The sequence below is a fragment of the Anser brachyrhynchus genome (assembly GCF_964034855.1).
Source record: "Anser brachyrhynchus genome assembly, chromosome: 13".
Taxonomy (NCBI): Eukaryota; Metazoa; Chordata; class Aves; order Anseriformes; family Anatidae; genus Anser; species Anser brachyrhynchus.
In genome coordinates this window covers 6,955,775-6,972,564 of record NC_137708.1, presented here as the reverse complement: position 1 = coordinate 6,972,564, position 16,790 = coordinate 6,955,775, and the positions used below count along the sequence as shown (strand labels likewise).

Here is a 16,790-nt window from a genome sequence, read left to right as displayed (position 1 = left end):
ATAACATTTTGAGGGAATGTGACTCTGTTCCCTGCCCTTCCTCCCTCCCACCCCAACAAATAACCAAAAAAAATAAAAGGAACAAAGAAAGCAAAGCCCATTTTGACATTGCTGCAGTTGTCAAATCCATTTGGAAATATTTCCTAGAGCAGACTCCAAAAAGAAATTTGGGAAGCCCGTCTCCTGGTTAGCCCAGGGCTAAGCATCACCTGGGACACGGACAACGCTATTGGCACTCCGGTGGGAGCTGCAGGAGTGCCAGCCGCCCAGGATACACGTCCCTGCCCTCACCGCTGAGCTCCTCCCTCTGAGGGAGCTTGCTACCCACCTGCCTGGGTTACGGCAACCAAGCGAAGCCCCCCGGTTTGTTTTGGCACAAGGCAGTGCAGGCGACAGCACCCCCAGGGAAGGGCTGTGCCAGCCTGGATGGAGACGGGGAGTTGATGGTGAAACAGCCCTTTGGGGTGTCACTGGCACCCACCGAGCCCTGGTTCACTTTGCAAGTGCAGGCTTCGTGACACCCCTTTTGACATCCCAATTCTCCAAGTCGATCTGAAATCCCCGGTCTTGCTAAGCAAGCAAGCAGCCCTAGGGATCTGCATCCTGGCAGGTTACCTAATGTGCAGGAGCCAATAACTCAAACACACCCTGCCTCTAACTCAAATACGGCCCCATCGGGCTATCTGGTTACAGCTCCAACAACAGACACACAAAGGACAGCCAGAGCTGCAAACTGGAGTCGTGTTGTACGCAGGTAAAGGTACACCGCCTTGTAACCAAGCCCTCTGATGTGAGCGTATTTACAGGATGCTTAGGCCATATTTACAATATTTATTTGGCAGATGCTGAAACAGGCTAGCTGTGTCCCATGCCACCCCACTGGGGCACCTCGGTGCTGCAAAGAGGCTCCGGTACCCGTGCTCTTCCCGAGAGCTCTGCTGGCTGCTGGCACCGGGCACGACCCCACGCAAGCAGCCTGCCACAAGCACTGGCTTCAGCAGCCCTGGAGTTTGGCAAGTGCAAACACGAGGGATTACTCACCAGTATCACATGGCAGACAACACTTGGCAACTCCAGTGCACAGAAAAGACACTTACAGCCAGTGCAGAAGTATTCATTCAGTGCACATCTTACTACTCTAGCCACACCTTTTACAAATATATTTGAAAAAAATTAGCCGTGGTGCTGACGGTAACAATGAAAAAATCCTTTTTGGCCCACAACAGCAATTAGCTGAAATACGAAGAGGCATCCAGCTCCCAACCTGTCCGACAAATACACCTTATGGATCTGTAATGCCATACTCAAAGAGCAAAGGTTTCGTGCCTATTTATGTATTGTCACTGAGGCATACCAGAAAAGAGCAGAGAAAACGAAAACTGTTTTACACGTGGGTCATACACAAAAATTCTGAATATAATAAAATCTGAGGTGAACTTACACATTGTCATCTGGAATCAGGCACAACTTTTCAGCCTAAGCCTTTTTTAATCAAAACAGTTTTGGCAGCATTAGAAGATTCTGCACATTTATGTCAGCTCTGTGACTTGCCAGCAAACCCCCATCAAGAGTTTAACAACAGTGGCGGTGGGAGGGGGGGGGGGTCAAAATGATCTTTTTATATGAGGATCATTTTGATAATGAGGATAAAACTGCTTGGTTTTTCAACATACCCTAAAACTTTACAAGGTAGGTCTCTGTCCAAGGAGAATTAAGTTCCCAACTCCCCATGATATTACACAACAGGCTGCAATTGAGAAAAATACAGCATTTACACACTGCTGTCATTATAATAAATCCCAAAGAAAAACCCAGAACCCAAGCTATTTAGAAAAGGCAGCCAGATCGTAATGCATTGTCAGTTTGTAAAAGTACGCCTAAGTGCGTTATTTACTCAGGACAAGGTTACATTCAGAGAGTAGCCTCTCAGCAAGCTAATTTACTTTTATTGGTTCCCTTACAGTCACAAAAAAAAGAAAGTTCCAAGCTGTACAAAAACCTTGAAATCTACTATGGGAAATTTTTAATTTATTTTGGGGGAAGTGGAACTAGTCTATGACTACTTGCAATCAGGCCTTGTAGGTTTATCAGATTTCCAGTCCCGCAATGTACCTTTTAGACTGACAATAAAAATAAATCGATGCGTTCTCACAATTGCTTGCAAGGGGCAAGTTCATTTGCATCCGGCAGCAGAAAGATGGAGACAGACAACTGGATCAAGACTTCTCTCCAGGTGCTTCTTGTCACTTTTTTCCTTACCCCTAATTTTGTGCATGGTGCAGGACTCACCGGACTAAAAATAAAGACTTGTGATGTTTTGCAGGAGGACTTGAAATCGGATCCCTGACTCTGCAGCTGGGAGCTTTTTCACAGGGCCGGGAGGCTGCTGGTGAGATCAGAGTATTCCCTAGGACTCGCAGCAGGATACTTCGACTGAATTATCGCTGTTTCATTACTCTGTGTCACCAGCTGGGGCTGTAAATCACTTTACTCCAATGTGATGATGTAAAATAGGCAAAGCTTATCTAAATACCTAAAAAACTGTGGAGTTGAGATCCCCGTTAGGGTCTCCTTTCTGCAAAGATCAGGGTCTGCCACTCTCCTGCACCTCTCCTTCCAGCATGCCACCCTGCAGTGCTATTCAGCAAAGCCCACCCGAGTGCCAGCGGGCAGCCCCGCGGCACGCAGCCCACCACGAGCACTTTGACTGGGGTGCAGGGGTCACTGAATGTGGGAACGCCCTGCTTATTTTTCTGTGCAGCTCTTCAATACAAACAACTTCTTGCAGTATGGTTCCCATGAATCCCAAAGTAAAATTAGCTCGACTACAAGACTCAGCTTCCTCCTGGCTCTATCATTAACGTGCTCACCTTGCTGAGTGAATAGCTTACAGCAGCCATCTCCTGTACCTACAGTCGTCTCCAGGAGAAAAGTACTTTGTGAAATTCAGGTCCCCAGAATACTATGGACCTGGCATTCCGTGTGATTCCCTCAGACCAGTGTCAGCAGGAACACTCGCAGTCCTCGCTACTGATTGCGTAGGAAGGGCAGTGTGTGTGGTTTTGATAAACCCATGCCTGTCCGTAGGTATGCAGCTGGGGGGTGTCAGTGCATCTACAGCTGACTCTGACATGCACATCAAGTATCTCCCTCCTTTAGGGAACTTCTGGCCCAAAACCTGAGTCCCAGCGCCATGCTGCGATGCTGCTGTGAGACATATACCCGGGGCAGCAGAGCTGACACGTGCCTTGTAGCCCTTTCAACATCACTGCTGTGACGCTTCCCCTTGCTCCCTGACACCACCGCCTTTCAGACTCCAAAGTGTTAAAATGCACACAGTGTTCAGACGGTCAGGCATCGAAGCAGGCTGCTATGGTGGTAGAGGACCACAGAAGCATGATTAAAGTGGTTTTGCAAATAACATGCTGAGCATGTTTGAATCACCAGCAAGCTTGCAGCTCTCATTAGTTTCTTGATTGAGTTTGACCTATTACAGGGACAGCAAGACTGCTAATCATGCTAATGCCGGGCTGTTTACAGTCACATGGAATAAAAAGCCCTGAAGAAACCAAGCAGGGCTGAGAAGCACGCACACATGGACATGGGCAACCTGCACAGCAAGAAGGTGAGCTGCTGCCAAAGTGTGTAGAGGGGAGAGACCCCTCTGGCCTGCACGCACCACCACGTGCATGCAAGCCACGAGCTTGACCCAGGAGCCGACAGAATTTCATAGCTGGTCAAAAAAGAGGATGGAGGAACCGGGGGCTTTTTTTATTCCTGCAGAGGTGGCAAAATATGGTACTTCTTCCAAGGCAGCTGCTGATGGAAAGCTCCCATCTAGCTGCTGTCAACCTGCTCTCCCTGAAAGAAGGAATTTGCCAAAATAGGCATTATTCAAGGAAATTAAACATTCCAGGTAATTGAGTCACCAGACTCAGCAGCAAGAAATGGGAGGGCCATTAATCTAAGTATACAGCCCTGCATGTGGTACAGACAGATTGCCAGCTGCTTAACCCTGAGATACAGGAGCATAATGGAGCTGCAGCACGCTGCTGAGCGATCGTGTATAATTGGGACCCCAAATGGTTTTGTTCCTGTAATTATTCTCTTCCTCTGGTTACATTTCTCTTTTTCCACAGTAATGACTCTCTATTTGTAGACGTCAAAATATTACTCTGCAGAGACCTGGCGTATTTAAGTGATGACACATGTCAAAGCTTAGGGAAAGCTTGCTGCTAATTAGAAACTTAATAAACTGAATTTATGACACATGCAGGCTGAAAAGTAATAGGGATGATGTCCATTTTGGCTCTGCAGATACCGACACATTAAATATCACACCTGGACACTTCAAGAACTTGCAATTAATTGCTTGTCTTCTCCCTCGCTCTGGGAGCTGAAGACATCCCTCGCCCTCATGCACGGTGTTGCACTGAAGATCCCATGCCCGACCCTGGTCGGACCGACACTGCCCATCACAGGTGAGAGCGAGAAGGGAGCCACATACCTTGGGACTGACGTTAGGTACGTTAAGACTTTAGTTACAGTCTCCTCGGGCACGTCGTTGAACCGAGAGTTGTCGGGGAAGGTGATAATCCAAGCCTTATCCTTCCCTCGGCCACCTGGAATGAAGACAAGAATGCTTCCTTGGATGTGTTTTCTAGGAGGGCAGCACCAACACCCAGGTGCATAATTCAGGTCAAAAACCACCCCAACAGCCATTAGCCTGTCCTTTTTACAGAGGCTTTTTACACCACCAGACAAGCCAAAATAGGTCAGATTCTGGCACTGATTTCAAGCACAACACACATACACAGGTGGCAGAAGCAAAACTATCTGGTAGCAGGTATTTCCTTTATTAACTGAGCATACTTTACATGAGAAAGAAAGGAAGTCCCAAGGAAAATCCAAACAAGCTATTACTGAACTTACACATTTCATAGCAAAATGATTGTTAATGCGTTGAGTGTTCTGAAGGTAAGAATATTTTACAGCATGGCTTGAGAGAGAAATTTAATATGCTCTTTCAAACCACCCCAATGTTTTATTAACAACATTTCTAGTGGCAATGGAGACTACTTGATGGATAACATCCCGTATGCAGTATCGTTTTGCCAAACAGTTCATCTGGAGTATTTAATTACCACATAGAGAGAGAACATGGAAAAGTTCATCGTACACACCAGAAAGAAAAGCAAACTGTTTCATCAAATCATCACTGATGTCCTTTGCACAGATGGGTATTGCAGTTTCTGGAAAACAAAAAAATAAAGCAGCAGTCAAAAAGGAAGCAAAACTCCAAAGCAAACACATTTAGCAATGTATTAACTCAAAGGTGGGACTCAAACCCAACGCACCTCCCCTGAACTATCTGTGAAAGATAAGTAACAAAGAACATACAGCTCTCCAGTGTTGCTATTGACTCTAACAGGGCAAATGCCCTAAGTCATTAGTAAATGTGTAGGTGTACTCAGGGAGAACTGCTGGGGAGCTTGAGCCTTCTCCCCTCACCCGTGTATATCCAATACAATTTTTATATTTTGCAGTTACAAATTTTGCCCCCATTTTGCAAACTCCTTCAGTGCTTTCCAGCCTTGGCAGTATAATGGGCTGAGCTTTCTGCTGGGAACAGCAACAGCCAGGACTGCTGCGCTGCGAACAAATTTGGGTTTTTGGATTGTCTTTAATTCTGAGTAAATAAGCTTCTGAAATCAGCCCGGCTGTTTTCAGCTGGCCTGGGGCCACACGCACTGGAAAGGCTGTTGTTCTTATGCTCACTATTAGATTTCTTTTTAATTAAATAATGGGAGAGGCTGTTTTAATACCATATTTAGCACACTGTTACCATTTCAGTGGCAATGATGCACATCAGAACAATATATATAATTTTACCTTTCACTGGGAGAAGCAAACATAAAGCAGACTCACTAAACACAATGGGAGCTTATAGCTGGTGGACATTATTCTAGATTATCTATAAATGGAACCACAGCTAAAAATTAAACATCCTTGTTCCTGCAAATAGATGTTTTGAAACACATCTATACAGATTAAGGTCATTTTGCTTTCTGATAATTACATTTTAAACACTGATTGTTTTACGGAGTCAGTCCTAGGGAGCAATCTGTTGGCTGTTCTAAATCACACAAGCGAATACTTCAGAACACTTCACCGGAATCAATATTTATTCTATTTTACTTTTTCCCAAAAGCTTTCTGGTCACTTATACTTTATCTGAGGGTTTTTCAAGCGTTTCGTTAGCCGCACCACGACGGCCCCCAAGCGCACGGTGCTCTGCCTTCTGCCATCCACACCAGCCACCTGCTGCTCTCCTTTTACGCGCGCACTGGTATTTCTACTCTTGTAGATAACAATATTATTGCTGTTCATTAAGGACTGGCATTCGCAGCAACGTTCTTGATTTTAACAGGCCTCGGAACTGGTCTTGGTAAGGAGGAAGTTTGTTCCGCAAGGACACTTCAAACAGTTCTCCCTTAACTAACTGCCTCACCTAACTGGAGGAAAAACAGGGGTGATGGCTTTCTTCTGTATTTGTTAATTTGTTTTCCATGTCAAAACCTTCTAACTGATAAAAATCACATGAATAAGTTAATAAGCTCCAACACATGGAATATGTAATAATAAACACGTCGGTCTTTGAAAACAGAAGACAGAAGCCCCAAGGCTGTGCGCACACGTTTGTCCTCACAACATCAAGGAGGAGTGGGGCTGTTCAGCAGCAACGTGTACGCTTCCAGCTCAGCAAAGCCTTTCCCTAAAGCCAGCTCACCCCGCTCACCCCTGCGGACCACACCTCGTGTTCACTTTCCTGAAGATGCAGCCATGGGGAAGCTGGGCAAAGTTTTGCCCGGTAATACAATGCCCGCACGTCACTCGCGTGCACAACAGTAAAACCGAAGGCAGTTCGAAGTTTACAATAATGCCGCTTTTGTCTGCTGTTCTGCAGTGACACGGAAGGGCAATGCTGGCTTATTAACAGGCGTCCAGTAAAGAGGTTGGAAAAAGGAGGTCGATGCACGGAGCAGTTTTGGTTTTGACGTGCAAAGCATCGTAGGACGGGGGCTGTACCGCGCTCAGGGGTGAGCACTTTGGGCGCCGTGGTTTCCAGCGAGGACTTCGCTCCCAAACATTCTTTGTCCACAGGCGGCTTCATCCTTTACTTCAGCATGGAGGTGGAGACCCAGATTCCTACAGCATCCTCACAATGAGTTTCTTGCTTTTCAAGGGACCGCATTTTTGGAAGGGGGCACTCGGCACCTTCAGAAAAATCAGGCCCTTGCGGGCAGTCTCAAGCTGAGCACCCAAAATAACCCGTTTGAGGAAGAACTAGGCAGGAGTACTTTGCTTCAGGCAGCGAAGGCTCGGGGAGCATTTCCCTGACAAACCCTCCCCGTCTCCCGCGGGCAGGAGGCTTCACCGCAGGCCAGAGGAGCGGGAGCACTGCCCTTCGGTAAGGTCGGAGCACAGCAGGCCGATTGTGTTCTCGCTGGAGCCTCTCCTTGGCCAATTCGTCCCTGCGCTCGGTCTGCGTTTGTCATCAAATTCAACTTCCTGGACAAACATTAAGGAAAAGCAAGTGCTGGCATCGGGATCGTGAGCATGTTGCTGCGCCTACAAGACGTCAATTGGATGTTACGATCCTATACAAAAGAGCGACCTTCGTCATCAAATATTCATCTCTGGAAAAAGAGCGGTGAAAGGCAGCGGGGCAACAAAGATACCTGCCTCTCAAACAAGGCTTCAGTTGATGTTCATTAGCGAACCGGTGATTTCTTAATTGACGGTACAGACAAAACCGCAGGGTACTGCTGAGCAGTGGCTATGAACAGCTCAGCCAGCCCACACGAGGTGGAAGACGTCAAGGTTTCATGCAAGTCCGCTTGTTTCTCTCAAGAAGAGGCTTTGTGTTCATCGGTTACGGCAGGACAGAGCAGCGCCGTTACCAAATCCTGCCTGAACCCCTCGCATTACTGTACCCCAGAGCACTTCACAAACTACACCTGCACAGCTGGTGCGACCTCGGGTTTTAGGGTCTTAGTGAAACAAACAGCTCCTGGGTAATAAATGGCCGTGACAGTGTAATCACATTTTTTATATAGGCTCTAAGGCGGGTATTTATAAAATGCTGCTGCAACTACTACGTTCAGAGGCACACAACTGAAAGGCTCCTCTGCAGAGCACATCGTCACCGTGACACGGAGCTTCAGGGGATGGGTGAAGCCAAGCAGGGAGAAGACAAGGGGGAAATGCAGAGCTCTCTGCCCTCTGGAGGAAAACTAGCGTGGGCTCAGCGGGGAACCTGCTGACTCTGTCCTGTCCCCATCACTGGGTTTACGCTGACCAGAAGGTTTTGCCGGGTCCTCTCCGTAGCACAGCACCTCGCGGCCAGCGCACAGACTGCAGGCGTAAGGCCGATGCTTGTTCTTAGAGGTTTTCCCTTTCGAGGCGATTTGAGCACAGAGGCGTGCTTGCGTACGGCGGAGGTCTGCAGTGACGGTCGGAGAGAGCACGGCTATCGGCTGACTCCAGGCTCACTCACAGAACGCAGCAGCCGAGAGACTCAATCAAACCCTGAAGTGCTTTGCTCTCTGGTAACCATTGCTTTCCTTTCTATTCTAAACTTCGCAGGCTCGCTGCATCTGCCAGCAGCAGCTGTGCAACACATCTGCCAAGTTGATGTAATAGTGCCTTACACTTTACAACGCCGGCCAAATATTGTTTGCAGCTATAAAATACACTTGGAGACGGCTTTGTTGTGAATGAAGAATAATAGCTTTCCATTTGAGGGTTGCTGCCGTAGCCTAGGAAACAAAACCGAACCGCGCCAAAAAAAAGCGTAAAGGATCACGTTGAGCTTCTCCATGACCGGCTTGTTCTCTGCTTTTTGTCCATTTGGACGTCTGCACCCAAAGAAGCGGTTATTTGGTGTCAAGGGAGCCTGTAGATGAGCACATTTGTAACCTACTTCCATACCCCGCGGTGACTTTCTAGGTTAACTGGGGCCATCAGCCTGCATCTGACGCGGGACACCCCGCTGCAGTAACATCCACCGGCTTCAAATTTTTCTCTGAGGCTAACACCACCTGTAACGCAGACCTGCATAAAGCATCGGCAGGAAGGTACCGTGCACGGGAAGCAGCGATGAGCTGGGTTTCTCCTGGCTGACATGGGAACAGCTTCTCCACGGCCAGCATCGCCATGAGCCTCCCGGGACAGCCGACAGAGCGCCAGCTCAGCTGGGGCGCGAGGATTAAGTCACCCTTGTCTCATCTGCTTTGCACAGGAGTCGGAACAGAAATCCCTTACGGCAAAGCACCCCAAGTATTGAGCAATGCAACGCAACGAACGCCCTTTCAGCTTTTCCCGTTGAATTTTCTCCACTTAGCAAAATTAAATATTCACTGGGGCAAAGAACTGAAACACAGTCCTACACCCAGGCAGAAAGACCAACGCACCAGCCTGCAATTTGCCCCTCTACCTCAGTCCGGATTGTTTTACCCCACTTCGTAGCTATAAAGAAGCACTCAAAAGGAGCAAGCCTGCAGCCCGTCGCTCAGGGCACTCACTCTGGATAAGCAGACGTTTCACTTGAAATATAACCATCTGCAAAAGCTAAGAGCTCCATCAGGAAGAACGGAAAAAAATCCAAGGCACAGCAGTGGACAGAGCCTCACTTTGCTGCAGGAAACCCGAGCCTCCATCGCCCCAGCAGCAAGCTGCTGAGCCGCTCTCGGCTTTCTCACGGAATAATTTGAAAAGACCTTGAATTCAGTCCAACACACGACCAAGAACCATCGCCGTTCTTCCCACCAGCACATCACGTCCAGAAGGCAAGGTAGAGGGAGTTACTAGAAAAAAAGAATACCACTTCATCCTGTTTGCAAACTGCCCTACCGTGAACAGGACGCTTTGCACGAGGAGTTCTCCCGGCAGCTTCCCCAGCCGGCTTACACCCGGAGAAGGATCCCAACCGCCACCGTCCCCCCCCCCGAGGAGCAGCACCTGCGCGAGGCTGAGCCCAACGCAGCCGGCAGCCAAGGCTCCTGGCCGCGGGCCAGCCGCCGTGAAGCTGGTGGCTCTGCCCGTGCTGTTCTGCACAATGTCTCTGCTAAAGAACATATATCGAAGAATAGGACATTGTACTCCTCGGAACACAAGGCCCGTTGTAGTTACAAAAGGCTTATTTGCAGGACCTGGTCTGAGCAGGGGACCGACAGCCAAGGTCCCGAGGCTCCTTCCTGGTTTTGAGATGAAATTCTTCAGTAGCTGGGAGTAAATCGTGTCTCCCCCCGCTCCAGTTCCTCGTTTGCGGACAGGAGCAGGCAGGCCGTGGCCACACACCAGCAACACTCGGTGCTGCCAAAGGGTCACAAGCGTGGCTGGCGCCGGGAATGGAAAGGCTGCAGCCCCCATCCTGCCGGCTGATGTAGGAGCTCGTGTCCATGCAAAAACCGGCATCAGCGGGCGAGTGTTTCAAACAGCCCAGGTGCGGGATGGCTTTGGGATAACCTGGGCATCTAGGTAGGAAAACTTGTCCACAGCCCATGGGACCGGCTTCTGGGTACATCAGAGAGCCGAAGCTCTTGGGGTCGGACGTGAATTCCACCAGCCATTGCCGCCTCCTCCCTTGGGACCAGAGGCCAAGGCACCATTCTCCTCCGGTAACCAGGTCTGTGGCAAGCAGGCCCACAGGGCTTGTGGGTCATACAGCAGCGGCCTCCAAAATTCACAGGGTAAAAGACCCGAGGGGCCTGCTAGCAAGACACGTTTCCACTCAGTTCCACCAAAGGCCTCGGAGCTGCAGAGCACGTGCAGCTTCGCAGCCGGATGCCGGAATTACACCTTTATTCCCGAGGTAACTGCCTGACCACAGGTTGAGACCTGTGGGAAACTCTTCCCCATGCGATGAATACCCTGCAATAAAGCAGAGCCCGCATCAAATTTCCTCCTGTCCACAGCCCAGAAACTCAGATGCAAAAGGAACTTAGAGAGCTGACTCCGCAAGGTGTGGGAACCGCTGTGGTCCTCTCCCGCGTTTGCAAGTAACCAAAGACACTTTGCATTAGCTATGTACGTAACCCCTGGTCAATTCTAAGAGAGCACAGCTTTGTAAGCAGCAGAACACGTCCAGCTGCTCTCATGACCTGCCCTGACACACGTATGCTCTTCCAGGGAAGCTGCTGGGGGTGAGCGTTGCGCAGTCGCGGCACCGTTGCTGTAACGGGGAGCCTCGTGGACCAAATCCACCTCTCGTCACGTAGCTGGGAGTACAGCAGTTTCTGCTGCCGTGCTGAAACCACACGCATCCAGCAGTTTCCAAGCGGTGCAGCCACTCCCCTTGCCAAGCAAGAGACCCAAAAGACCCGTTCAAATACTTATGGCAGAAGGCTTCAATACCCTTTGACTGCTGCAAGCCCCGCTGTCCGGCAGCACGAACTCCCTGCGTGGGGACAGCTCGTGTCCTGCAGCAGCCGTGGGCACCACGGGAGCATCCGCGTCCCTGGGCAAGGGCCAGTCGAAACCAGACTGTCGTCTGGAGGGAAAGATTCGCAGTTCGGTAAGATTTTTCAATGCCTGTTTTTCTGTGAGGTGTGGCGGATTCATCTCCTCGGCCAGTCCTGTTGATAAGGCTATCGGTGGCAAACTTCCACGTCACACGTGAACCTCCCGGCAAAACCCTGATGCAGCAGACACTCTTGCAAAACCCCTTCTAAAAAAAAAAAACCCTTTCAAAAACAATTTGCCGGCAACTAATCCCCGGAGAGCTTCTCGATCCACGTGGCTCCCACGGGTTTGACGGAGGAAGGAGCCACACCGCCGCATGCCCAGCACCAGCAGCGGGGACGGCGCAGAGCTGGCGGGGCGCTGCCGTGGCGCTACGGGGCGAGACACTTGCTTCCGAGCCCGCGGGGTGGCAGACGGGACGGACCTCACCAGAAGTCTTGTCTCATTTCACAGGTGGGGAGCCGAGGCAGTGACATCTGGCAGGAGCACGACAAAACCGCCCAGGGATTCACAAAGCCTTACAAAGCCCCAGGAGGGTTAGTGCACTGCTGCGTGGGATGCCTTGGTCACCATGTCTGCTTCAAGGATGCCTTAAATTATCTTTTGCCAGACTGGGGAGGATTTTTTTTAAGGAAAGGCTTGCTCCGTTTGCAAGTTTGTTCCTTTATCTTTCCCTAAGCACCCACCCCGGCAGAGTGTGGGAGGCAGGATACGGCACCAGATGGTCCTCTCTTCTGACCTGGTGGCCGCGCTTCTTCTCCAGGGCCTTCCGGGGTTTCTCTGCACACGATGCTTCAGCTCAGGCACAGATCCCCGTCACCCAAACCTGGAAGCATCTGCAGTTACCGGTATCTAAGAAACCATACAGCGCAAAAAAAAAAAAAAAAAGAAAGAAAAAAAGCTTCTGTAGAACTAGAATGACCTTTTCAAAAGGCTGAGGTTTATACAGACTGATGATAAGTGTAAAAATGTAAAAGAAAACGCTGGGAAAGAAATAAAGGTAACAAATAGGGAGATAATATGAAGACAGCACAGCCGAGGCTTGTGGACCAGCATGCCGACCCACGAGGAATGTCCCCGCAGCTGATCCTTACGGGAGGAGCTGAATCATCACCTTGCAAGAGGAGGTGCTCGGCCGCACAGGATCGGACGGCACCGTGTGCGGGCCACCCTGTGCAGAGCAGCACCAAGGGTCCCGCACCACCGAGCCCTGGGCAGCCCTCTGGCAGGGGACGCCGTCCACCCGGACACCCACACGGCCCGACTACAGCCGCTCATTAACGTCGGAAACCAGCAGAACCCCATTCCTGCTGACCACGGCCGTCGCTTTGAGGACAGGCTGCAGCCATCCGAGGCTCTCGGGCGAGGTGCAGCTACCTCGGGACCTGGCACCCACGGGAACGCTGTCCTCTGATACGATTTTGGGAGCCAGAGTGACCAGAGATGCTGCTGGGGGCTGAGGTCGAGCCGTGCTGCCAGCAAGGAGGAGGCTGCTCCGGGGACCCTGAAAGGCTCGGGGCACCCCCGCACGCTGGGGACCAAGGGGTTTCTCGTGGGTGAGTCTCCTCCAGCCTAGAGGTGACAGCGGGCAAACCGCAGGAGCTTCGCTCAGAAAAAGCCTAGCCTAGAGAAAACTCAGCGCCAGCAAGGCTTACCAACTATCTGCTGTTATCGCTGCGGCTCATCTCCTAACGCGAGGAACGGAATACTGGATGCTCTGATCTGCTCGCATCCGAGCAGGCAGTCTGCTCCTCATACCACCCCTAACTAAGCAAAAATTGGGAAGGATAAAAGCCAGCTCAACTATCCACGAATTTGCATCTATCGCAAGAAATGTAATAAAAGTTTCTCAACGCCCACCCGCGTGGATTCAAACTCAGTGTGGGAGTTGAGAAAAATCTAGTTTCTTGAATTCCTAATACTTACGAGCCTCGATGTACTTTTAATTCTCTGCTATTCCCACTTTCAGTCCTTTCTTCCTTCTGGGAGGCTCCGGGACGTGCATGCAGGTGTTTTGCACATCAGCTCTGCGGCGTGCTTGCCAGCAGTGCGCAGCAAGGTGTGTGCTCAGCATCCGCCACCAGGATGCACCTTCCCAGCCAGTGCCACCAGCCTCCAAAGCAGATCACTTTCAGCGCAAAAGACTTTAAAAGCAGGCTGCTGCCGAGCCAAATAAAAGCACGCACACGTCAATAGCTTTCACATCATCATTCAGTGCCACTGAAGTGTTGCTTTTTCCCGGCCAAATTCCAGCCTCGTGCACAAAGTAACTCATCGCACGTGTAATTGCAGTAAATCCTTGGGCCCAAGGACACCTGCCTAGAAACCTGGATTTAAGCTCGCTGAAGTCACTGGAACAATTTACTTCCTTTCACTGCCCACGTAGCCAGGAAACTAAATTGCACAGCCAGGTTCCCACAGTGGCAGAACCTGGAAAAGTCCGCTGCAAAGTTGAGGAAACTACAAACAATTTTCCTGAGCCGAAAATGAAAACACACCCTTTTGTCCTTCCACCGATGAGCAAAAGCACATATCCGAATCCAGCCAGCTGCTTTCCTGGGGCAGGAAGAAGCCAGTGGCATGGGAACGGAGGTGGGGAGGACGCAGCCAGCGCTCGCCGCCTGGCTCACAGCACCCAGCCCTCGGACAGACGTCCAGGCAGCACAGATGGATAATTGCACCTTGCAGGTGGCTCAGCCAGCGCAGCTTCCCAGGGAGCTACAACTCTGCCCCGGGAGCTGCCGTCAGCCAGAGCTCCTGACTCAGCCGCGCTGCAAAACCGAGCCTAGCATCGCCCGGGAGAAAAGGGGCTCGGGAGCCGGGGGCAGCCCCACCCCGCCGCTTCCACCACGACACGGCAATCTGCACGCCGGTCCTCCCACTCCTGCTCCTCTGCCCCCCAATTTGCAACGGCCTTCAATTTGGCCGCGCCGGGGAAGCTGTCAGAGGAGGCGACTGAGGCTTCGGCAGCCGAGCAAACAGGGAGAGGAGCGGCGTGGGAGCCGAGCTGCGACCGCCACGCGCGCCGAAGCGACCACCTTCGCCGCGACACGCGTCAGCACGAGGCTGCCTGCTCGCAGCAGGAGGCCGAGGGCACTCGCTTGACTTCTGGCTCCCACACTGCCCCACCAGCCCCGCTTGCCACAACCAACAGCTGGGCCCCGCTCCAAGTCCCGTGGCGGCGACGTCCGAGCTCCGTGCTCCTGCGTGACCCCGTCCCCAGGAGCTCCGGGGAAGCGACGCGTCCCTAAGCATCCTGCAGCTCCCTGGCAAAGCCAGCGTTTTGGAAGACTTTCTTTCCCCCCACCGTATTTTACACTTCAGTTCCTTCCCTCCCACACAGCCCTGCTGTCGCTTCGCTTTTGTCACCGTAAATGAATGATAAACGATTAAACTGCAGTTGTAGCAAGTGTGACTTCTGAAGAGGAAGCGCGTCCCACGTACTAGCGACGCTCCCCCGCTACTATTCCCCTGGGGTCCCCCCGCGGCCGCAGCACCTGCACAGGCTCGGACCACAACAGCGTGCAGCTCTCGGAGGGCGCCGGTCCCCTGGTGCTGAGCCTCTCCGAGGGAGTCCAAGCCTTTTTGAAGGTCGGAGTAGCTATAAAAGTCTTGGAATGTATAGAGGCGTAAATCTCACTGTGAGGCAAATACAGGGGAAAAATCACCTTGTACTGGAAACACCCAGCAAGTTTCCAGTACTGATGTGCGAAGAGAAACTGCTAAAGCATGACCCCAGATCGGGCTGAACGCTCAGAATCAGTGATGAAGGAGAAAACCTATTTATTAGGTCAAGATTTGGAGAACCTTACTCAGTTTTTTTGTTTCATTTTAAGAATCTATGTATATCCCAAATCATGTGTCCAGACCCCGCAGCTATAACCACACAAGCGTGCCTTTGTGCTTCTGTGGAGATATTTTGATTTCGTGCGAGCATTACACAAAGGTCATCTGCCAAGAGGGGTTAGAAGACAAGGCTCACGCTCACGAGAAACCCGGTGCCTGGTTTCGCCCCTTTTCCATAACATCTCTCCTAACACACGCTCACCATCGGCGTCCCCATCCCTGTTCTGATGCCAGTGCAAGGAAGAACAGGGTTTTTATTATTATTTTTTTAAACCACGCACATTCGAGCAGCATCCTTTGCTGCCTGACCATGTCCACCTCTTTCCGCACCTCCCTACTCCATTTGCAGGTGCGGATGAACGGCGAGGCCAGCGCGGGCACGGCGGGCAGGCAGCGTACGGTGGGCAGGCAGCGTACGGCCCCTGCCGGGAAGTGCCCAGGCGCTGCGGCCGTGGGCACGGGGCAGCAGCATCCCAGAAGCAGGTGATGCTCTGATAAGCCTGCACCTGCAACTTCCCCCCCCCCCCGATAAATTCCTCCCGCTCCCTGAGACGTGTTTTGCAAAGAGGTCAAGGAAACGGGGATTGAGACTGCAAGCCTTTTTGGGTCAGTGTGTCTTTCTTGCGCCTGGCGCGGCTCCAAGCGCGCTGCCAGCTGTGAGCTAATAAGGAATAAGGAGCACCTTCGCCTTCCGACAAGGTGTGCATCCTCTGGTGGCCACGGAGTCACCCGGGATGCCACCACCTTCCCCAGGTTATTAAGGGCCTCGCTGCAAAAAAAAAAAAACAACCAGTTCTCCCCACAAACGCACAAAATAACAACAACAAGAAGAAAAAGTCGAGGCTCCGAACAGTTTATGAGCAGATCATTGTCCATCAAAGGGAACACTGTTGAGGCACAGGAGCAGCTGGCAGCCCCGGGGCAGCAGATCGGATCGCATTCGCTTCTCATCGGCGCGCTGCACTAAGGGTGCGCAGCCACATAACCACAGCAACACCGGCGCAGCTCTGGGCATCCCCAGCACGGCCGCGATTAGGTGGTGCTGTACGAGCCAGGGAGAAGGGAGAGGGGCTGTCTGACAGCCACGCACGCTTCGCACACACCCACTGCTTTTCTACTTTGGAAACTAGGAAAGGGCACGTCGCAGGCATCGGGCTGACACGCAGCTTTGCAGGGAAGGCTTCTTTAGCTTTAGCCACGGGAAACGTGAGAAGGGGGCAACCGCCGGCAAACGCCCTATTGCTTACCAAAACCGCTCTCCTTGCTTTGGGTTCGTTTGGAGCGCCGTTTTCCGATAACAAAAAAAGGGGATGTCTGCAGCACAGTGTGAAACAGCCTCTCCATTAAAAAAAAAAAAAACAAAAACGAGGCCATTCCACACCGCTAATGCAACCCATCCGAAATAAAAAAAAAAAAAA

At 51.2% G+C, this 16,790-nt stretch overlaps 1 protein-coding gene across 4 annotated transcripts in view; it reads right to left on the bottom strand.

Annotated features, from left to right (window-relative positions):
• Window positions 1–16,790, bottom strand: part of MCF2 (MCF.2 cell line derived transforming sequence) — a 58,943-nt gene that overhangs the window by 41,481 nt on the left and 672 nt on the right. For 2 of the 4 annotated variants that reach the window (XM_080553635.1, XM_080553636.1), the window contains exons 2-3: window positions 5,184–5,252; window positions 4,508–4,622 (exon numbers count right to left, since the gene is read on the bottom strand). In XM_080553635.1, coding sequence (XP_080409761.1) covers window positions 4,508–4,622; window positions 5,184–5,252 — 184 coding nt within the window. Of the gene's footprint in view, window positions 1–4,507; window positions 4,623–5,183; window positions 5,253–11,418; window positions 11,553–12,212; window positions 12,336–16,790 lie in introns of those variants that run through there. The other 2 variants (XM_080553637.1, XM_080553638.1) reach the window with 2 other exon arrangements.